Source organism: Protomyctophum bolini, assembly GCF_963924005.1.
Source record: "Protomyctophum bolini genome assembly, chromosome: 3".
Classification (NCBI taxonomy): domain Eukaryota; kingdom Metazoa; phylum Chordata; class Actinopteri; order Myctophiformes; family Myctophidae; genus Protomyctophum; species Protomyctophum bolini.
Window position 1 is genome coordinate 48,131,739 of NC_137864.1, and position 25,244 is coordinate 48,156,982.

Genomic DNA, 25,244 nt, shown 5'->3' on the forward strand with positions numbered 1-25,244 from the left:
CCAACTGCAAGTATCCATGTCCCTTTAGTCAACTACTCAACTAATTTCTCATTAAAGGATAAGGATAACATGAGAGAGCTAAATCGCAATATTATTACCTATAATTACCTCCCTAAATTGGATGACAGGGAGTTTAAAGTGGTTCCTGATAACGTACATTGGACAACAGAGACAGGCAAAGCAATGCTTGTAAATTGGCTTACTAGTTTAAACTTATAGACCCCATAAACCCAGAAAGGAGGGGGGGCAAGTCAAACATAATTAATCTGTCCCATTACTTCCAGCCAGATCAACACCAGACCGAACTGCTGGAAAAGGGACTTTCCTTTGTCCCGACACTGGATATCTATAAACAACAAACCAACAGGTTAAAGAAAGACCTTTCTCAGTATCACCGCAGATTGAAACTAGCTACACACTTTGGAATGGACCAAGGAACGGAGATACTGCCTTTTCGACCAAAATCAAGCTGGGAACCGTCTGAGAATTTAATCCCAAGCAGTCTTAAACGACTGATGCAGAAGGACATGAATACGGTAACACGCATACCAGGACACATTAAGGAAAAAGATAATCTCACAATAGAACAAACCAGGGCACTTAGGGAACTAATCAACAACAAACAAATCATTATCAAACCAGCAGACAAAGGCTCCTGCATAGTAATTATGGATCGACACCAATACCTTTTAGAAGGTGAGAGACAGCTCAACAATCAGGACCATTATAGGCAATTAGACCAACCCATTTACATGCAGACAGCTACGAAGGCCATAGCCATCATAAACAGTCTTAAGGACAAAAGGCACATAAACGCCAAACAACACCAATACTTAATAGGACAGGATAGCCCACGGGCTAGGATATTTTATCTTTTACCAAAAATACACAAAAGCCCGGATTCATGGACAATACCATATGAAATTCCACCCGGGAGACCAATTGTGTCGGACTGTGGCAGCGAGACGTATCAGACAGCAGAGTTTATTGAATATTTCCTGAACCCACTGTCGATAAAACACCCCAGTTTTATAAAAGACACTTACGATTTTGTGGACAAAATTAAAGCTATTAAAGTAGGAAAGGAGGCCCTTCTATTTTCAATAGATATAGACAGCCTCTACACAAACATTGAAACAGAATCAGGACTCCAAGCAGTCAGGGAAGTCTTTAGTAAATACCCAGACACAAGTCGACCAGAGGAGGAAATACTCCAATTACTAGACTTAAATCTAACCCAGAATGATTTTTCCTTTAACAACAAATTCTATTTACAAATCAAAGGCACGGCCATGGGAAAGAGATTTGCACCATCTTATGCAAACATTTACATGAGCATATGGGAACAGACCGCACTAGAAAAATGCAGACTTAAACCAACACATTACTATAGATTTCTAGATGATATATTTGGAATATGGGAACATAGCCAAGAAGAATTCCAGGAATTTATTGATGTTTTAAATAGCCATCATAGATCCATAACGATAAAATATGTGACACACACAGAAAGGATTGACTTTCTTGATGTAACAATCTTCAAGGGCCCAAACTTTAACACAAATGGGAAACTAGACTTAAAAGTATTCTTTAAAGAAACAGACACTCACGCCCTATTACACAAAACGTCATTCCACCCGACACACTCCTACACAGGAATAGTCAAATCACAACTACTAAGATTCCATAGGATTTGCACGCAAAGAAGTGATTTCAAAATAGCTTGTAAAACTCTATTTAATGCCCTCAGACTAAGAGGATACACTAGGACCTTCCTCCGGAAAGCCCAAAAAACCTTCTTAGAAATAAAAGTGCGAGATACAGGCCCCAAATTGGCCCTGATAACCAGTTATTCAACACAGAGCACACTAGCCAACAACAGAATAAAAAGGAATTTTGAGAACCGAACAGACGATCTTCTAAAAGATTATAAAATTATATCGGCCTACAGAAAAAATAAAAACCTTAAAGATTATCTAGTACACAGCAAGCTAAAAGAAATCAACACACCAGCACGCCAGGGACCAGAATACTTCAAACCCAAACAATTAGTAAAAAATAGAACCACAAAACGCGTCTTGGAGATTAAACAACAAATAACAGCCAGAACCAGCAACTGCATTTATTTAATCACATGTGAAAAATGTGGTCTACAATATGTCGGAGAGACAGGTAAAACAATAGGTACTAGGCTGGGACGACACAGATACAATATTAACAATGCCAAAAAGACAACCACAAGATTGGTGCAACATTTTATGGCGCACGGCATTGGAGCTCTAAAATGCGCTGGACTTCAACACAATCCTAACTGGACAGTAGGACAAAGACGTTTTAATGAAAAACAGTGGATTAAGAACCTCAACACGGATTTTCCTCGAGGCTTAAACATGCCTAAAATTAGATCTTGAACACTAAAAAACTTAAACTCAGGATTAAACTGGAGAAATCTAAAAGTGATTGGATCAGACTTCCTTCGGATACATGGCGAATGCATTTATTCCTTGCATTGTGCCTACACATGTCGCGACCTGCGGTCGCGACATGTGTAGGCACAGTGCACTGAAATCTTTTAATTCCCCCCTGTCAAAAATAGCTAAAAACAACTCATCTTTTACTTTCTCTAATAACCTAAAACATGAACCATGAACCATGGTTGAGAGGGAAAAAAAAGTTGTGCTTTAAACATGGTATGGTGGAAGGGTAAAAAAAAGAAACTAAATTGATAGGAATAGTGTGACAACATCATCCTCATCATCCCCAGAAGTTATGCGGGAACACGTACTGTACTGTGTGGCAAAAACTACTTTCTGGCCTTGACAGCCCATACATCCAAACAGAAAAGTCACCTACTGTACCTACACGACATTAAACTCCCTTTGCCACTCACTTCATGCTTTGTTGAGATGCCACCGTGTTAACCCATTCTGACCTGAGATCAGATTCATACGAGGTTTCCACTGGACACACACTGGTCTGATGAACCCATTCTGACCCGAGATCAGATTCTAAAAATGTCAGTCGTTCTTTTGATTTTTCAATAGCTAAAGCATAACATGATGCTAACACCAAAATGGGCTCCCGTTCAGAATGTGTTCAGGTAATGTTTTGTCTCTCCACCTACAGTTTACAGTATGCATGTGTAGTCGTGTATGCTAGATCAGTGCTTCTCAGGTTTCCTCCCCCCAAAATAATCCTATTCGAACTGGGGAACCCCTCACGCTGAATTGGAATTGTAGGCATTACATTTAGTGTAGCCTCGGAAACCCAGACGTTTTTATTTCCAGGGAGAAAAGCAGAGTCCACTTCAATATGGCATACAGTAGCACAAACGTCGATCACTCTCTGCTTATTTAGGAACGTCTGCACCTTTGTTAAATTGACTGACACACACACACACACACACACACACACACACACACACACACACACACACACACACACACACACACACACACACACACACACACACACACATTTGAATTATTTTATTTGGTCCACACTTTAAAAGGAAAATGCATAAGGACACAAACAGTATGGGTACAGTTATGTTACAATCACAAGCCTATGACACGTGTTTGGAATCATGATACAGCATGCAAGAATGTCACTCAGCAGCGTCTCTGATAGCCATATTCGTTCACACGACGGTGCTCAGGACTAGGCTTAGTCTCATATGGTGGCATAGATAGTACAACAGGGACAGCACAACACCTCGCAAGTCCTTCTGCCTCATCCTATGGACACTCCAAACTGTCGAGAGTTCCAAACGCTCCCACAAACGCTCCCACGCTGTGGACATCAGAGAGAACGGAGCCAGCAGTCTCACTCTCACACCGCCGCCCGGTGACAACATGCGGCGTCCGCTTGCCGTAGGGAAGTTGCCGACTCACCGGGGGTTTCTCCCGGTGACGCTGCACCCTCCACAAGTCCACAGCCGCTCTCATGGGCCTGGAAGTCCACACACCGCTGCCCCGATGGCGGACCGACACACACCGCGGGGAAGTCACCGGGTCCACTCACTCCACTGCCTCTCCTCCCGGCACCTGTTGTTCACGGGAGGGACCAACAGGCAGCGTGGTCGCCGGTAGTAGACTACATCGCTGGTTACATCTTGACGTGATATCCTGACACACAGCCACCGCCACAGGAGTTGCAAAAGTTCCAAAAGCTGTGCCCACTACATTAACGATCGTAGTTAGAACGGGTGCGGTTGTTAGATGTTAGAGAACAAGCAAAGTTGGCGTCCACCGGCGTTTCCACCGTGCCGCCATTGCTGCGCGTGCGCACACACACACACACACACACACACACACACACACACACACACACACACACACACACACAAGGCTACATTTAGTGTGACTCACTTCCACAGATAAATATTAACACAGATATTAGACAATTTGGCCAATGTTTGACCTCTTTTTTTTAAGTATAGTTTGTTGATTACTTTTGATACAGTAATGGTCTCTCACATTTCTTTGTTTGAGGTGTTAAAAGGACTTTTTAAAGGCATTCTAAAATAAATCCATACTGGGCTGATGCACCGCAATCGTTATTTTTGTATTGCATACAGTATGTAGCAACATTGAAGGCATCAAACCTGCATAAATTATGGGCTAATAATCACACCACACATGCAACGCATAGCATATTTCATCAACAAAGCAATTCAACATGCTTTACAAATGTCACTTTTAAACAGCAAAGCGGAAGGGTGAGGGCAAGGACACACACGAACAGGCTGACTGGCATGAGAGAAAGATGTCATGTCATGTCATAATTAAGCCAAATTACATAAAATAAAATGACCTTCATTAAAATGACATGCATGCATTTAATTAATTAATGAAAGGTCCCATGAGATTCAGCCTCACATCTAGAGTTCTACATGCACCTGATCTGACCGATATGCCCGTACATGGAGATCGCTGTATCCGTCAGTCCTCATCCCTTTTTTGCCCAACGATTAATATTAATGTAGAACTTTTTTTCCCATCTAATCAATGGAACAGAATGGTGACAAAATGTTGTCGTCATGTCGAATGTACTGTTCAATAGCTCCGTAATAGAGTGGAGGCACAGCTCAAAAGGAGACAGGAGTCAGGAAGGAGGCGTCTTGCTCCCTTTGCATTAAAATAAAATAAACATTAAACTTACAGACAATGCTTCTTCTGTAGGGTTGAAACAGCACAGCAAACCTCTCTCTTCACAGCAAACATTTTTCTGCCTGCTCTGTGCTCTCCCTCACACACATGGAAACTCATTACCAATTGATTACAAGTGATACAATCGAGCAGGCTTGGTCACTTCTACAGAAATTAAACAGAGTAGTCTGGAAGGCAAAACAGTCCCATCTTAAAGGGACACTTCACCCTTTTTGCAAAAAAATATATGTTAATGATGTTTAGAAGCTTTAGATCACTTTCCTGGGGGTATTTATGTGTGTAATATGTGGTTTTAGATATTTTAGATTGTAGCAGTGAGCCTGTTGTCTCTGATGTCATGGACACTGGTCTCACTACCTTCCTGGACTACAATTCCCATAATTCTTTGGTGCACTGCTCCTCCTTGTGGATAGGGGGAGAGCTGTCTTACAGACAACATGTAGTCCAGGAAGGAAGTGAGCCCAGTGTCCATGACATCAGAGTCAACAGGCTCACTGCTACAATCTAAAATATCTAAAACCACATATTACACACATAAATACCCCCAGGAAAGTGTTCTAAAGCTCCTAAACGTCATTAACATATATTCTTTTGCAAAAAGGGTGAAGTGTCCCTTTAAGCACCTGTACAGCGGCAAAACAAAGGAACTCAGGTGCTCAGACGCTCATAGAAGAGCAGTTCTCGAGCTATACTGCAGTTCTTGACAATGCTGCAAGCAGCACCTCCAGGGGCAAAGCACACTTTGACCATTTTGAACCCGAGACCAAAGGCCCACATTTTGACGAAAATTAAGATATCCAAGGTAAAACTAGGCTAGAATCCCACTCAAAAACGTGTCTGTCTGTCTGGTCCATCCATCCCAGTTCCCATCTAGAAATCCTCTCTAACATCCTCTAACAAAAGCCATGGTGGGCCACTGCTCTACAAGCTACAAATTACAAAGCTCTGATTCCCCACCACAATCATAATGAATCATTCCATATCCACCAGATATTATTGCACAGGAAAATACTGAATATGAGGGACATGATGGTTGTTGTTGCCAGTCGGTTTTCTCATCCGAAGGCTTTCAAGTAAAAGTACAGAATAACAGTGTAAAAGAATGACCTTGTTCCCTCTTTGAGAATTGCAACCAGCAGCTACTACGTACGTATACCAGTCTCACTGTAGAAGCCATGCCACCTCCCACACACTAGGGCTGGGACAACATAGAAGACGGTTTGGTGAACAGTTTTGTGCGCAGATTGTGAAATTGGATTTCATACTTTTCTGTACGACAGATTTTCATGTCATGCTTAGATTACAGCAGTGCAATATATTTATCCTGTGGTAAATGTTTTAAATAAATTGATACCTAAGAAAAGGTCTTCTTTATTTTAGAAGCAAGTGGCCCAAATTTTATTTGAATATGAAAGTGTTATCTAGATTTAAATTCAGTTTTTTATTATTGTTGGATGTGCGTAGGACTTTTCACCTCATGATAATTTATGTTTTTCATATGAAATGAATTAATTTTTGGTTTTATTATTAATATTAAATTAGCATCCGCCATCCGTTAAGTCATAAAAGTGGTGGTAGCCGTTTACAGTGTTCCCTGCTGTACAATGACACTATGAAAGGCGGTTTAGTGGAGACAGATATATATACCCAACGTTTTGCGTCAAATTGCTTGCAGACAGGGACTCACCATGTTTGGCACACTGGTGACGGTAGCCCCTTTGAGCTCACTGGGGAAGGGAGGCAGGCCGTTATTCTGCTGCTGGCCTGGTCTTGGGGGCCCTTGGCTATAAGCCTGAGCTCTGAATGGACCACCGTTACCAACCAGACCCATCTTCACAGACGGAACATTGGACCAATGTAGGGAAGGAGATGGTTAGGAGAATCTAAAATTGCCAATACCAATGTCAAAAGCCTGTTGAATGTCTGAAAGGTTAGGGTTTCGATTCAGTAAATCTAGGCCTGTCGTAATTATTTGAGAAAATCACAATTATTTGAGATTATCATAATTATTTTTGTCATAATAGTTTCCATGTTGGCCTGGGCCGTGGCTCAGCGGTCTAGGCACCTTGGCTGGTAACCCAGTCTGGCAGGGTCCGACTCCCGATCCCGTCCTGGCCTTTACTACATGTCACCCCATCATCCTGTCAGCCTACTGTCTATCCCTCCATAGAGTTCTCATCGGGCCCTAACTGGGCTCTAACTGATCAGGCCCGAGGCCCAGCCCGACCAATTAGCATAGACTTTAGGCCTGACCCGGCCCTAAAACATCAGGTCGGGCCAGGCCTGGTCGGGTTTGTGCAGAATTTGAGAACTCTGCACAGAGTAAAAGTGAAACGCCTGCAGTCAGCACCATCTTCATAATAGATAAATACAAATAATTCAATATATATTATATATTATCTTTTCATGGAGCCCCGAGGCCCGGTCCGGCCCGGCCCTACTGATTAGTATACATTTTAGGCCCGGCCGGCCCTAAAACGTCGGGTCGGGCCTGGGCAGAGTTTGAGAACTCTATCCCTCCGTAAAAAAATATATAATATAAAAGGTGAAAGCCAAAAAATAAAATAGTTTCCATGTTTTTTCATAAATTTAAAAAAGCTCAAATAGCACATCTACAAGCTTTACAACGCATCACTTTGTGACATGTTGTAAGCTTGTAGATCAGCCATTCCCACATTTTTTAAAAAGGTATACAAATAATGAATATGTCAGTAAATATGTCAGTAAATAGCACTTACCCCACCCCCTTAGATAGCATTTCTGTAGACTTAGATAGCATTTGACACAGACTTATAGCATGTTATGAAGACAGCACTATAATTGCATTGTATGTAGTCATAGCACGTCATAGTACATATGTATAGCATAGTAGTTTATATGTATAGTTTCATTATATAGATATATTCCACTGTTACTTTCTTAGCTTAAGCATGTTTCATGATAAATGTTTTTATGTGATGTATTCCCATGCTTTTTTTGTTCTTGCTTAATGTAAATCGCTCTGGATTAAATGCCTAAATTGTAAATTCTTTGTATATTTCAGTTATTTGTCATATCTGCCCTGTGCATTTTTTTGATTACCAGGCAAACAGAAATGTATTATTTATTCATATCATATGTCCCAATGTTCAATGCCAAAAACACAATTAAATCGTTAACCGCAATTATTTGTGATTGTGAATTAATCGTCAACTTTAAATTTGTAATCGCTATAGCTGTAAAATATTTAAAGTCAATGAATGAATGCACCCTTTTGCAGGTGACAGTTGGTGTGAATGCTGCTCATGGACATCTGCAAAGTGCTGTTCTGCCTCCGACTGCTTAACTACATTCAAACAACACCATCAAGCCAATTACAGTTGGCATGATGGTGATCTCATGCCAACAAACAACAATTTGTTACTACAAGACCCCCTCTGCCAGTACATATCCGAGTCGTGCTTGGATTACGTCGTCTCCCAGTCGACACCAATCTGGCATGGAACTGGTCACAGTGGTGCCTTGGCACAATGCAGCTCAGCATGACACCGTCTTTTTTGGCAGGAACACGTTTCAAAACCACAAACATCTAGAATGACTTACTTTCTGGCCCTCGATCCTCCTCTGTTCAGTTTTCTCACTCCTGAATAGTGGAGATATTATTTATGCATCTAGCAGAACCGCAGGACAAAACCATAAGGTTTTGTTGGCTGATTAAATAATGGAAGCACCATTATCGGCTGTGCTAGACAAAAGATTCTCTGCACCGATGAGCGATGATGACTAATCAAAATCATAGCTTTTTTCTTTCCCCCTCTCCCTCCTTTCTTTCTGCCTTCATCTCTTTCCTGCCACAAAAAAAAGACCAGCCAAAGTGCTCTGCAGAAACAAATGGTTGAATAATAAATGTTTTGCATTAACATGTGTGGTTCCTCCAATGGGAAACAAATCCCCCCATTAGTGCCATGCCTGCCCTTGTTCCATCCATTGACTTACTCAGGTCCACTCCTTCATCCCCTCGGCTGCTGACGACAGACACCAGACTAAGCCATGCCAGGAAGCCTCCCCCCAGGCTGTTGAAAGCAAGCCAACAGACCCAGCTGAGATGTCCATGGACACACACACACACACACACACACACACACACACACAGAGAGAGAGAGAGAGCAGTCTTCCATTCAATCCCTTGCTCATTCAATCAATCCACACAACGCCAGGCGGCAACAAGGGTGCCAAAACTAATCTTCCCACTCTGCAGCCAGAAGGAGGGGGGGGGGGGGACCTGGCTTGTGTGCAGCTGGATTAGTCTCTTTGTATCTTTTCCCCATTTGCACTCCTTCTGTGATTTACAATGCCCCTGCTTCCCAAGTGCCAAAGTGATAGACAGAGCAAAGACCCAGTGAGTATGCCAGAGAAAGAAAAGCAGCCAACGTCCACACTCCACAGTCACACAACAATCATGAACAATACAAGGGGCGGGAGTGGCTGATGCTAGTGTGACACACACACACGCGCACCCAGGATGAGATTTACAACCTGCACTTAAAACACAATAGGAAAGCCATGCACTCTGTGACAAAGGTTGTCTTTTCCTGCCCCATCTGGTTCAGCTTCACAAAAAAAACACCCTCCGTTCAGACAAGTATGATCCCAGTGTTTGTACTTTTACATTGGAGCTGCAACTATCGATTATTGCATCATTAGCGATTATTTTAACAATTTCTTCTTGATTAATGCAATTTTTAACGATTGAATATTTTAGTCCAATAACTCTTGTAGTCCTATTGGACCTTACGATCCACTTATATTTAAAAGACATACAAACTAGAAAAAGTTCCCCTCGGGCCACCAGGATGTGAGCATTTGTGATGTTTGGACAAAATGTGTAGGAGAAATATAAAGGTGTTTTGTGTTGCTGCAATAATGTGTCTCCTGGTGGTTCTATAACAGGGAAATGTTAAAGGGACACTTTTTGCAAAAAAATATATGTTAATGACGTTTAGAAGCTTTAGAACACTTTCCTGGGGGTCTTTATGTGTGCAATATGTGCTTTTAGATATTTTAGATTGTAGCAGTGAGCCCGGTGTCTCTGATGTCATGGACACTGGGCTCACTTCCTTCCTGGACTACATGTTGTCTCAGTAAGACAGCTCTCCCCCTATCCACAAGGAGGAGCAGTGCACCAAAGAATTGTGGGAATTGTAGTCCAGGAAGGTAGTGAGGCCAGTGTCCATGACATCAGAGACACTGTGCTCGCTGCTACAATCTAAAATATCTAAAACCACATATTACGCACATAAAGACCCCCAGGAAAGTGTTCTAAAGCTTCTAAACGTCATTAACATATATTTTTTTGCAAAAAGGGTGAAGTGTCCCTTTAAGGATATAACACGTAACAGTATATTCATAATGCGTAGCAAAGTTATAAAGATAAATGCATGTTGCGTTTTCAATAAATGGCTGGCATACATACATTATACATGAGAGATCCGTCTCGATTACATGACTATAAAGATCATATGTACCGACTCGGGCCAATATTAGCAAACACACTCGGAATACAGCGAAAATGACCGATCACACGGGTGCAGGCATGTGTTCCGACATATCAAGAGTCCAACAGTCATTAGTCCGACACCCTAACCAAACACTAACCTAACCCTGTTACTCTAACCGCATGCGGACGCAGCGCATGTCGCAGGCCCAACGCATGTTGCGGGCCCAACGCATGTCGAGGATGCAACGCATGTCGAGGATGCAACGCATGTCGGGAGCAACGGTTGATTCGCGCATGTCGGACTTTTGTTATGTCGGATAAACGTCTGCATCCCGATCCAAGCACTCCATTCCAGTACTCCGCTTCAGCACTTGGTTCCATCCAGCGTGGTCATATCGGTGTTGTTTTGCTACTAGCAGGCAGCCAGAGTGCAGGCAGCTAGCCAGCAGTCTGCTGCTCGAGCGGCAGTACCGTACAACCATATGGGAGTATTATATATTAGAAAACGAAAATGACCCAACAGCAGCAATGTTCCTGTCTCGCTCTATGCAAGCTTCTCTTTAGCGTTGATCAGCGTCAATTATCTTAGACGAGAGACGGCACAGGCTGAGGCCGAGCTTGCCGAAATGGTCATCTTCGTAAAAAATTATCTCCCCAACAGTTTGTTGACAAAGATGAGCACCGTTTGTCAAAACTTCATGCTACAGACCATGCTAATGACTGCTTAATAGAGCCTGCCTGCTTGCTCAGGGGGGAAATTAAATTTCGACCTTCAGGTTTATATTAAAAAGGTAAATATTATCCTCAGGACACCATCGCCGATACCAATGTTATCAAAAGAGTAAAATAATGGCCGATATATTGGACAAACCATTATTTAGCGGTGAATGTAGTGCACTGCACTCTTTCCTAGACTAAATCAAATCACACTCAGTGTCTCTCTCACAAGTCATTTGGAGTGACATTGAGGTCTTTAACCCATTCTGACCTGAGATCAGATTCATACGAGGTTTCCACTGGACAACACACTGGTCTGATGAACCCATTCTGACCTGAGATCAGATTCTAAAAATGTCAGTCGTTCTTCGATTTTACAAAAAATAGCAGACCTACAAGCTCGTAGCGTGCCACTCGGTGGCGCGCTATGAGCTTGTAGGTCTGCTATTTTTCAATAGCTAAAGCACGACATGATGCCGACACCAAAACGGGTTCCCGTTCAGAATGGGTTAATACAGTAACACAGTATTACTTCACACACATTTCTTGGAGGGTGTCACAACTTAAGTGTCATCCCAAATTGTTTTTTTTAGAAAACATAATTATTACCAGTATGAGAAAGGAATTATGCTACTAAGGATTGTACCGACACACTATCAGTACAATCCTTTAAACTCATGCACAAAAACTATGTTCTTCAGAGCAAAAGGAGTTGTGTATGTTAAGTGTGGTGTTATGGACTCACCTTGGCTGCGTTGACGACGGTGGCATGAGCTCCCATCTGCTGGCCTCCCTGGGTTAGTGTCTCTGCCAATGCGCTCCCTGCCCCTCCTGTACCTGGTGTCAGTCCCTGGTATTGCATGCCTGACACCCCAGCTCCTCTGCCTCTCCCAGCCACAGGTCCCAGGCCGCCATTCATCAGTTGCCCAGGCTGCGGCTGTCCTCCCTGGGCCAAGAGTCCTGCATGGTTCTGGCCGTTGTTCGTCATTGCCTGGTTGAAGCCTGCAGTGTTCAGGCCCATAGCTGCTGTGCTGTTGCCATTATTCTGCCCCGCTACTCCAGTGGGCGTACCCGCTTTCTGGGCCTGGGGGGACGGGTGGTTGTTGGGCGAGCCCTGGCCCAGGGGGCTCTTGCCCAGTGGCGTGACCAGCTGAGCCCCCATGCCACCAGACTGAGGACTGGTGCCTGTGAGGCCGGAGGTGCTGCCTGCTCGCAGGAGCTCCGATAGCTGCTTGTGCTTGGCGGCCGCATCTGGGACAATGGTGCTGCCGCCTGGTCCACCAACACCAGGCGCACTGCTACCATTGGAGGGCATGCCGCCCAATAGACCCAGGTCTCCGCCATTGGGGATCAGCTCATCTGGCAGGTCATTCTCCAGGTCATCCCAGGACAGAGAACCCAGATCTATGAGGAGATGGAGTGAAGAAAAGTGACATGGGGTAGGAGGGAAAGGGAAATTGACAGTTAATGCCAACCAAGGCTGAGATTGTAATATCATATCTACTGTACAACAGATTTTAAGCAACATTCAGAGGGAAACAAATCATCAGTACTTTTATCCTATTTGACATTGGCTGGGTTTCCCAAAGAAATGTTGTGTTGCACGTACACACTCCTCTAGGCCTAGTAGGCCGCACACAGAAGCCTGTGTGACTGAGTGTCAGGCTACACGTAAGCCGTGAGGCCTAGTGCATGAATACATTTAGAAGCAAACCCGTTTCCCTAAAGCCTTTTTAGCCTACACAAACCTGTCGACATGAGAAATGTGTGACGCGAGTGATAACTTTCTTCATCTCATTTAAATATAAAAACTTTTAAATTAAACAAACATGTTTCAGCATCAAAGAAAATTAAACAAACAAGAGTGAGTGACTGTCCAGCAGTCAAAATATTATGAAATTAAATGTCAGAGGCAAAGTGATGTGTGCAAGGTAAATGTAGGGCGGCCTACTGTATATGAAAAGATGAAAACACTACACTACTGTCCCAGTGAATTAAATGGAATAACATTCGATTGTGGGTTAATGAATATAGGCCTATACAAGGAGGTTAAATGGGAGGCTATTGTGCAGTCAAAGTTACCAATACAAGCGAGTTAATTCAGCATTATTTTACTGAGCGGTCAGGCCGGTACCCGGTAGCCTACCAATATAGGCCTCAGGCCTACCATTGCGTGGCACATCTATGCACGGAATATCTATGTTCACAGTGAAAGGGGGTGTTGTTGAGAAGAACCACACGCCCACTCACTATGCATATTTCCTTTGGGGAAACCCAGCCATTGATCGTTTGCTCCTGATCTGTACAGCCGTTTTAAAAGTGCTCTATAAATAAAGTTTGATTTGAGTCAAACATGAGTCACCTGTTGAAACAAGGGATACCTGTTCCAACATATTTCCACACAAAACCTTGGACACATTATAAATACATGAGGGAGCACGATATGAGATATCACACAGTATTGCACTGATATTAAGACTGCTGATATCAGGAAAGTGCATCATCATCATGCAACAAGAAGAGACACTGTCTGAACACCTGAATGTGGCCAGAGCGCCAATACTGTGCTGGTTTCACTGCTGCTACACTTCACTAGTGTGAACCCATAGTCATATTCATAGTAGGTACGGTATTCGGCATATAGAGAATAGATTAATTTTGTATCGCAGTCAGAGCCCCATGAAGTAAAAATATAAGTGTTAAGTTTAATGATAATTTTACCAATAATGTTATAATGGTGATTTAAAGTGGCATGACCTTTGGGCAAGTAGACCATGATCTGTCCGATGGGCAAGTGCCTCTGAGACCCTAGTGTTAACCCCCGTAGAGATGCACAGAAAATGCTGTACTTAACGCATTTTGGGCACCAAGTGCCGCGCTACGAGCTTGTAGGTCTGCTATTTTTGAAAAATCTTGAAAATGTGGCTCAAATCTTTGAATGTATATTCTTTCAGAGCGAACGTTTTTTTAACTCAAATCTTTGCTTCTGAGGGGTTCCTGGAACAACATATTTTCAGATGGGGGTCCGTGGCCAATTACATATCATTTTTGGGGTCATTGACATGAAATATTGAGCACCACTGATGATACAGAAACATGAGGTATTTCAGAAAACAAGTCAGGATTTAGAAGAAATGTTTTGACACAGATTGAGCAGCACGACTCTAAACCCCCCCCCCCCCCCCTCCCCCCACCCCCACACTCTTGAAATATCAATAAAACATTACAGCCAACTCTTCCCAGTGCAGCAAATATCCTTATCATTTCATCCTCTTTCCCCACTTCCCAGCATAACTGGATGAATCCCATTACCACCAACACTGCCAATTATGACATTAATGCACCAACACGCGCTCCCTGGCACTTCACCACACTCTGGCGCAGTGAGTGTCGTCAGATCAGAGATGCAGTGCGATAAACAGGACACGGTGATAAACGACACAACTCAACACGCATGACGAACGAACGGGGACAGTAATGAGAATCAAGCTGCACTTGGGAAAGAGTGTTTGTGTCACACCCCCGGGAAGTGTGAGCATCATCATGTCAGCATAGTGCGTTTTTTGTAACCCATTTTGGGCGGGAGGAACCCCTTTTGGTTGTTTTAAGCATTCCGTTATGCTTTAGCTATTTAAAAATAGCAGATCTACAAGCTCGTAGCGCGCCACCGAGTGGCGCGCTACGAGCTTGTAGGTCTGCGGTTTTTGAAATATATATTTCAGACTGAACATTTTTAACTAAAATATTGGCTTCTGGGGGGTCCCTGGAACAGCATATTTTGAGATGGGGGTCCGTGGACAATAGAGATCATTCTGGGGGTCATTGACATGAAAAGGTTTGAGCACCACTGACATTGAAACATGGGTTTTTCAGGAAAAAAATGTATCGACCTCAGTCCAAAATGGGTTAAGCATGAAATGATTAAAGGCAAGAGTGGAAGCTCTGTGAATATGGACACTAGGAGGGTACATTCTCTGGCTCCATAAAGCAAAGCCGAGATGGCAGTTTTCTTCTTGTCGACAAAATTAGCACACCAATTAGACTAATTGGCAAACAGTGTTTCCCGCAGGAAAAAGCTTTGTTCCGGTGCTGGCCGAGGGGGGAATCTCCAGCGCCAAAAGGCGATCTCGGCGGTAAAAAGTTAAGCTCAAAGTCTTGATTCGACTAGATAAATCTTGAATCGGGGACAGGCCTAACTACTTCCCTCCTACTCCCTGGAAAGTGGAAACGGTACATCATTATACAATAATCAGAATGCTTGCCCCAAAAAAACACTTCTTCTTTCTTTGCCCCCACTTGTATTCATGTGTTTGTTTTACTGAGGTTAAGGTTGGGAATAAGGTTAGGCATAGTTTTACTGAGGTTAAGGTTGGGAATAAGGTTAGGCATAGTTTTACTGAGGTTAAGGTTGGGAATAAGGTTAGGCATAGTTTTACTGAGGTTAAGGTTGGGAATAAGGTTAGGTCTAAGGCTCTAGGCATAGTTTTACTGAGGTTAAGGTTGGGTCAAAGGCTCTAGGCATAGTTTTACTGAGGTTATGTGAGGATACATTTAGAAATACTGGATGGAGTCTTGGCGAGCGTTCTGAGGTCGCCGGATTTGACCCGGGGCGAGTGTTCTTGTATTCCATTATACTACATGGCAGTAAACAATCACGATAAACGGACAGCAAAACAATTTCTCTCTTGCTGCGGCAGATAAAAGCAATTCCATTCCCTTCTTACCAATAGCGGCCTTGCTCCTAGGGAAGTGGATGCCCAACAGGGCCGCACTATTGAAAGAAGGGAGACAGACATGTGTGGCATGACAGGTACTAAGTGGCCGGACCACCAGGCAGAGCCTGATAACTTTTGAGATGGTACTATACTACTGCAGAACGGCATAAGCCAATGTCTTCCCCCGCAAATAATACTTAAGCTCCAAAATAAATCTCCATTGTGCAATACATGGCCCCTAACGTTAAACATGGGGAATTACAATAAACTGCTGTGAGAAAGGAAAACAAGCCAGCTACCCCCCCCCCCCCCCCCTGTGGCTTCCCCTGGCTCCCCATCCTACCCAACAGACTATGGCAGCCAACGCCAGGTAAACATAGTTAAGTGATATCAAGTACGTTGTAGGAATGTGGGTAATCACGTTTTGCACAGATACAGCCAGGTCGTGACAGACCTTGTTTACACAGGAAAAAGTAATCCACTGATCTGAGAAACATACATTATGTGGAGAGGGTGAACAGATGTTTAACCCATTTTGGGGCGGGAACCCCTTTTGGTGTTATAAACATTATGTTATAATTTAGCTATTAAAAAAATAGCAGATCTACAAGATCATAGTTCGTGAAAAATCGTGGCCATAGTTCGTGAAAAATCGTGAAAATATTTATTTCAGAAAAAATATTTATTTATTTATTTTGAGGTCTGGGTTAAACAGTGGGAGAGGTACGAACTATGAAGGTGTTTCAACTGTTATTACAGGAGCTCAGGTAGAGACTAGAGAGCCCTTAGTCTTGGGAGGAAGGTAAGAATTGGGCCAGAAAGAGGAAAAACTGTGATCGTCTCATGGCAGTTATGTGCACATACTCATCTATAGGTTCCCAAACCTTTAGTTCAAGACCCAAAAAAGGAGAATTAGACATTTGCCTGTGACCCTAAACTTGTGAAAATAACAGATCTCCACACTCAGTCACTCACAAGGCATCGCCCCGCGTTGAGATTCTAGATCTGCCGTTTTCACTACTTAACTATATTTTTGTATTCATGGAAATAGTTTCGATTTCTTTTATTCATGAAATACTTTTGAAATATGTTAGAATTAATTTAATTTATGGAGAGTTGTGATTATTATTTTTACTTTTTTAAAATCTTTTGAAATGATATCTATTATATATATATATGTGTATATATAATTTTGTTATAATTTTTATTATTGCGAACGCAGTGAGCACTTACTATTTCATGGACAAAAAGGGTGACATTGCGTTTTTAATTGGTCCACGACCCACTGTTTGGTTAACAGTGATATTCTATAGCATCAATGAAACCTTCACAAAGCACATCCCAACAAGGTAACTTTCCAAGTGTCCTCCTTTGAGCAGAGTGCTGCAGAGTGCTGCCAGCTAACTGAGTGCATGTGCTCTGCACTGGGAGAGGACAGAGCAGCAGAGCAGACAGTGCAGGGTAGTTTCCCCTGGCTTGCCTTCTGTTGCTGCTGGATGTCTTCATTGAGATTCAAGCGAGATTCAGCCTTTAATGAGGCCACTTGGCGCACACACTTCCCTAAGCAAACACAGCCTCGCCGCTCTGCATTGCTGCCCCTCCCTGGCATCAGGCAAGCAGGTGCTCCGTGTGGAAGAAGCCAGGCCGGGGGCCAAGAGGCCATTCATCTTCCCCTGTCCATCTTTCTTCACTCAATCGCCTCCTCTTACCCTCGACCGCCCCGGGGATGGTTGGTCCTGGACTGCTCTTTCACAGTGCATTAGCGTTCATTTAAACCACAGACATTCAAACCGTGGGGCTTGCAATTATTTCTGAATGGGGATATAGTATGCTCTTCAAGACCTTGCCCCAGGCTACTTGGCAGGAGACCAAAATGCAAAGCAATGTTTTGGTTTGGGTCACGCCATGCAGGGAGGGGAGACACCCTTCTCTGGGGAGACCCATTCAGAGGCGCAATGCTCATCTCACCTACGTAGTAGCCAGACATTTGCTCTACCTCTTGCACCCGCTCATGACTAGTTTCACCTACACTTCTCCCCTTTTGTACTTTGGCGTTCCCTCCCTACCACTGCTTGCTAACCCATCTTCTCTAGTGGGATTTTCCGTTCGATCCCTGGTGACTTTCTTCTAGGAGTTATGGCTATAAATAGCCTCACTGGTAGACAGTGGTGGCTATCGTAGCCCCAGCAGTGGTCCAGACTGTGGCTGTCTGTCATCCTGCCCCAAGGCAGAGTGTCTGGCCTGGAAGGGACAGGTGCAGCAGCGTGCCCACTTGCTGCTCTGCATCTTAGCAGGGGAGTAGCTAAACACTATGATTGCTGCCTTATACACATAACCTGGCACACTTATTTTTCTTTATAATGTTGATGTCATTCTAACCATTCAGAGTAATGTGAGGGCAGAACATATAACAGTTATTTAAAGACTTCCAGCATTGCTTTTGAAAGTGACAAGGAATCATAATAGGTATCAAGTCATCATAATAATCCTTGATAAATGCATTAATCCTTGAAGTAAATGCCTTCATAGAATCTTTAGATCAGCCCCAGAGGGGTAACCAACATTTTTGGAGGGGTTGCCAGTTGCATTTCTGAATAATGTGCAAAGTAATGGTCAGAACCTCAGGCTCAGACACAGGGCTGATCAACGCACAGCCTCAACTTGCCCACTGTGATCTTCTCACTTGCAGGTCGAAGTTGTCAGTGTGGGGTGTTAGGGTAACACCTCCGGTGTTAGGTCAGGTGTGTGATATCTTTTTATGGATCTTTATTATCTTACCAATAGCAGGATGCATCCAGCACATTGTTCCATCGACCGTCCACAGGCTGTTGAGAGCCACTGTTTCATGTACAGTATTAATTTGAAACAGTTTCCTTACATTTAACTTTTGGTACTTGTACAGTACAGTACAGTACAGTACAGTACAGTACAGTACAGTACAGTACAGTACAGTACAACTCACTTCAGATGTGTCTGATTTTGTTATGTGGAAAAAGGTGGGGTACATCCTTCTCCTTGTGCTGCAGGGAGCGCTGAGCCTGTGTGAACGGTCCGTCTGCCTGTTCTTCTCTGTTGTTTTAGTTTATTTATTTAGTGTTTTATAAAAAAATGTCTCCAGTTCAAATAACGCAGCATTTTTCTGATTGCTACATGAGGGTATACAGACTGCTGCGCCTGTTTTGCGGGTTTCTCTCTGCAGTAATAGTTTGCAGTATGTGTTGCCGGTGCCGCTGCAACATTCATGCAGCTAGTCTTATGCTAGCCCGTTGGTGCGCACGATACGATATGCACATTTTCAGTGCAAAAACTCCTCTAGTCCCTGAAACAGTCCCGGCTGAGATCAATTTATGTCCCAAATAGATTATGTTATAGTCCCTGAGACGTAGGGACCCCCTGAGACGTAGGGACCCCCTTAGTCTGAAGCCTTGTGAGACGGTAACAAGTTGTGTGCGCAGTTCAGTTCGGCAAGTCATAGACCGTGACGCATGTGCGCCGCCTACGCCCCGTGCTCCACGGCCACGATACATCACCAACCCTACCCCCTGCTCCACAGCCACGATACATCACCAACCCTACCCCGTGCTCCACGGCCACGATACATCACCAACCCTACCCCCTGCTCCACAGCCACGATACATCACCAACCCTACCCCCTGCTCCACGGCCACGATACATCACCAACCCTACGCCCTGCTCCACGGCCACGATACATCACCAACCCTACCCCCTGCTCCACAGCCACGATACATCACCAGCCCTACCCCCTGCTCCACGGCCACGATACATCACCAACCCTACCCCCTGCTCCACGGCCACGATACATCACCAACCCTACCCCCTGCTCCACGACCACAATACATCACCAACCCTACGCCCTGCTCCACGACCACGATACATCACCAACCCTACCCCCTGCTCCACAGCCACGATACATCACCAACCCTACCCCCTGCTCCACAGCCACGATACATCACCAACCCTACCCCCCTGCTCCACGGCCACGATACATCACCAACCCTATCCCTGCGTTTTCAACTCCGCTCCATAGTTTCCCTTTCCGTGATGCGCTGGCCTGAGAATATACACTGACAGCGTCACAGCGGACACACGACATTCACAGAGAAACAACATGGAGCAGCGGACACACAACATTCACGGAGAAACAACAAAAACTAAACGGAACAACACACAACCTGCCCAGCGCGGATAACATACTGTGGCCAAAGATATACGAACTCGGATCACACTGCGACACACCCGCGTGGCAACACGGCCCGCACGGCGGTAGACACGAGAGCACCACAGGCATTGTTCCATTTCCATTTGTCCGTTCTAACTAATACATTTTAGTTTAGCGGTTAATGAACGTTAACGAGGGGTCGTTTGTGTCAGGCATCATAAAATTAAATCAGAATTAGCTATTTGAAAAATCCAAAAGAAAATGTTTCACATTTCTTCAGAGCAATATTTAATGAGAAGAATATATCTTGTTTCCCAGCAGCTGCCACTCAGTGAGTGAAAGGAATCCAGAGGGAAAGCCAATTCAAACAGCAAGCAAATAAGATCTCCTTCTGCCGCACAGTTAAAACTCTCCTCAAGCAAATAAGATCTGCCTTCTTCTGCACAGTTAAAACTCTCCTCAAGCGCAGAGAGGTGCCCTGCATCAAGTGTCAGGGAGTTCATTCATTTAGACGATTTGCATTAGACACCACAAAGTTGTAATAACTAAATACACAGAAGTAAAACATTTGGTCCTGCATTGTTGTTTAACCCCAAGTCCAAAATACAGCTTTAGGGCACGGTCACACTGCACTATTATTCTACCTAACAGTCTGCCAATGCATTTACATGGGAATGGATTTCTGCAAAAGAAAATGTTCCATTCCCATTGAAATGAATAGGCGCTTGCTGGTAGAATCTACCATCATAGGTAGAATAAAATGGTGAAGTGAGTGGTGCAACTCTGTGTGGGGGTCCCCGGAAGGTCCAGGGCGCCTTCCCTGTTCCGGCAAGCCGCTACGTGTCCGAAACGGTCGAGAAATGATAGTTACTGTGTGTGGGTCCCCAGTGGATCCCTCTAACTGTACTGTACTGTCACACCAGAAATCATCATATATACAGTTAACCCATTCTGACCTGAGATCAGATTCATACGAGGTTTCCACTGGACACACACTGGTCTGATGAACCCATTCTGACCTGAGATCAGATTCTAAAAAATGTCAGTCGTTCTTCGATTATTCAAAAATAGCAGACCTACAAGCTCGTAGCGCGCCACTCGGTGGCGCGCTATGAGCTTGTAGATCTGCTATTTTTCAATAGCTAAAGCATAACATGATGCTGACACCAAAACGGGTTCCCGGTCAGAATGGGTTAATATGTGTGTGCGTGTTAGGCTGCACAACAGTGACACTTGTGGTGAAAACCAAACCAAACGCTATTTTCGTGCTCGGACACAGCCATGGACACACATACACATACAGCAGCTGTCTATAGGAGGTGCTACCTAAAAAGTGCTACCGTGCCCAATCTGCCCATGTGTCATTTGATTCATTTCAGAAAGTGGCTTACAGCCAAGGGTGTCAACGAATATTCCATATTAAAATATTCCTTTGAATAAGAATGTTTGACTATAAAAAAAGTTTGAATTCATAAAACGTTATCTGCTGTGCGAGACTGCGAGTTCTCACGACACTCTGGGCGCATGTAGGCTGCACGTAAACGGCAGCTGAGCAGTCAGTCTAAGGGCCGATTCATTTTCTATTTTAGAGCCGAATAAAAGTCGGTTCGGCTCTACAGAGCCTACAATGTGACATCATTTGAGGTTCGGGGGGGGGGGGGGGGGGGGGGGCGGGTACCGTCCTAAAGTCAGCTCTTTGGTGCTACTGAACATTTCTGACGAGCCGAAATCATTTCGGCACTACAGCGGTAAAATAGGAGTATGTATCGGCCCGAGCCGATCTATACAAGTTCTCGCTGCTTTGCTGATGCAACGCGGCGTGGGCTTGTAGAATAGCTGCGTCAGCCATGGGACACCATCATACGACGGATAAATCAACTGCCTTGATGTAAACACACTTCACACCACAGATAAACCCTAACCACACTTGATTGGGTTTCCTCTAAAAAGGTGCAGCTGTGGTGGGTTGCTTAAACCTAGTTTAGAATTTCTGTTCTGTCATGTAATATTCACATCATCATAACAAAACCACCCGGTCCATTATACTTTTTTGGGCCACTAAAGGGGTGATCGGTAAAGAACAGTATTTGTCAGTATTTTATGTCCCCCAACATTTCCCCCCTAATATAATCTATTTTTTGTGTTCCACACAAATTTGTATGATATCTTTCAATGAGGCATTACCCCAGGTGAAGATGGGGAGGATGGAGGAGAATCAGAGGGGCGGTATTGGGGTCGCTGTACCACACTGTTGTGATGAAAAGAGTTGAGCCAGAAAGCAAAGCTCTCCGTCTACTGAGAAATCTTCGTTCCCACCAGTGTGGGTCATGACCGAAAGAATAAGGTCGCAAATACAAGCGGCCCGAAATGAGTTTTCTTTGACAGGTGGCTTCTCCCTTAGAGATAGGGTGAGAAGTTCAGTCGCATGAGACCGATTTGAAAATGTTCAACTGGCATTTATTCCTCGCCGTAGTGGGAATGTGCATGCAAAATTTCATGGAAATCAAATCACATTTGTTCATGATTTGCAGCATTTTGTTCAAAACGGAGCATTCCTGGGAAGTTTGGGAACTTTGGAAGCCACAAAGTGGCACATACAGATTTTATCCAAACATCATGCACATCGGTACAGTCTCTATAGCCATTAAACAAAACAGTTCTTTCAGATTTTTGAGGGGTGCTAGGCTAGCCCCTCTTATGTCCAGCTTTGAGGGTTTGTGTAAACGCACACATTGAAGACAAAGTGAATTCCCACACAAACTTTTAAACTATGTGTAGCGATGTGCATGATGTTTGGACCAAATCTGTAGGTGTACTGTCAAATGTTTAGTGGCGCCATGTGAAAAATGTGATGCATAGTTTGGCTGCCATTACACCAACGGTGAGATTAGCCGTTCACGGATGACGGATTGAGAGTCCAAAACATACTCTCCCCATGACTTCGGCCCGGTAGAGACAATAATATTCTAAACGGTGTTCAACAGGCTAGACTGACGTTGCACAGGGAAGCCAAGCCACGCCGCCATTAGATATCGTCGTAACTTTTTAAAATCTCTTCATTAAAATTGTAGCCTACATTTTTACACAAAAATAAGCTCACCAGTCACCACTACAGTACAAACCAACATCCAGCTTTTCCAAATGAATAAAAAAATAAATAGAAAATGAACTTCCTAGAAAAAGCACATTTACGTCCAGGGTTCTGTACAGAGACTTCGCTGACCATTTGTGGTTGCCTTACTCATGTCTGTGCATGGACACGTCACCATGGCAACCAATGTCGCCGGAGGCTGTTTGCTTAACGATTTTGACAGCTACGGCGTGGGCGTCATAGCCGCCGTACTTCCGCGTAGCGTAGTCGTCCTGAAAACAGTCGTTGCTTAACCCATTCTGAACGGGAACCCATTTTGGTGTTAGCATCATGTTATGCTTTAGCTATTGAAAAATAGCAGATCTACAAGCTCATAGCGCGCCACCGAGTGGCGCGCTACGAGCTTGTAGGTCTGCTATTTTAGAGAAATCGAAGAACGACTGACATTTTTAGAATCTGATCTCAGGTCAGAATGGGTTCATCAGACCAGTGCGTGTCCAGTGGAAACCTCGTATGAATCTGATCTCAGGTCAGAATGGGTTAAAGTCCCTAGTAACTTTCTGTGCGCAGTGCATGCACTCAAACTATATTGTTGATCATGCGTGATGTGATGATAAAAGCATTTGTTTTCACATCAGGTGGTCAGGATTCAGGAATTCTATTTATGGACTGAGGACAAAATAAAACATTCAAATGGCAATTTCAACATTGGCAAATGTTGAAAGGTTTCTCAGCCGTTCAATAAGACTAGTTAATTAGCCCTGTGTGTGTGTTTATATCCACACTGGTTGTAGCTGGTATGGTAGAGCTCTCCGAATAACCTGCTAATGCATGGCTAGTTGGCTACAATGAGGAGCAATGATTGGGGAATGGTAGGTATTGCTAGCTGCAGAATCCGACGCATGCCGACTTCAGTTGGGAGAAAAAGAAAGGGGTTGGTTGTGTTCTGTGCACCAGACAGTGGCACGCCACTCAAACAGTGAATGATATTTGACAGACATAAAGAAGAACAAGGACATTAATAATGTTTGTGTGGTAGTTATGTATAGCCACAGCTGCACTGTCAATCTCAGACACCAGACTTAATACTTTGAGGAATATATTTGCCCGGTGCCACGGTTACAACTTTATCCTAGGGGCCAAATCTGAGAAACAGAAAATATTGTGGAGGGCCGGCGGCCGGGCCAAAAGGCTGAACTCAGTTCTGCATAACATTCATTTTATTTCTATATAAAAAGCAGTAAATGGCATTGTTTTGACAAGCTGGTAAGATAATACGTTATTACCTCTAACCCCAGTAAATAAAATAAAAGCAATGCAGTTTTAGTCCACCCATAAGGAAAAATTTGAAAGTATGTTTTATTTTCCATTTTCCAAGTAACCTTTCACTGGCCGGTCAGTCAGCCAAAGGGATGTATTTGGTCCCTGGGCCGTGTAATGCCCAGTTCTGTCCTAGGGGAAACACAGGCACCCTTGATCCTTGTTAATGAAGATCTGTACAATTCTAAGCTTAAATACAACAAAGGATAGATATTAAAATTCTTAGACAACCAAAACATTAGGTATAGAGTATGCACGTGTCATCATCATACCCGAAAGTCATCTGGGAACGCCTACTGAGTGGCAAAAACCTACTTTCTGGCCTTGACATCGGATTGTATTAAACGACATTAAACTCACTTCGCCACTGTCTTTGCCACAAACTTTATGCATGCGCATAAACTCCATTTGATTTTACAACAATCCTTTCCCTCTAATTCTTTATCAACGTATGCACTGTCTTCAAACAGAAAGAGCAGGCAACTGCATATGGGAACTGCAAATCATAAGCGCAGCTTTCTTTGGGAAGGGTGGGTGACACACCCCCTTCATCACCACTCATTTACTCTCCTGC

General features: G+C 43.8%; 1 protein-coding gene across 4 annotated transcripts in view; it reads right to left on the minus strand.

The window, feature by feature from the left end:
- crebbpa (CREB binding lysine acetyltransferase a) overlaps nucleotides 1-25,244 on the minus strand; it is a 73,797-nt gene that overhangs the window by 43,627 nt on the left and 4,926 nt on the right. For all 4 annotated transcript variants that reach the window (XM_080759182.1, XM_080759184.1, XM_080759183.1 and 1 more), the window contains exon 2: nucleotides 12,110-12,768. In XM_080759182.1, coding sequence (XP_080615308.1) covers nucleotides 12,110-12,768 — 659 coding nt within the window. The remainder of the gene's footprint in view (nucleotides 1-12,109; nucleotides 12,769-25,244) is intronic.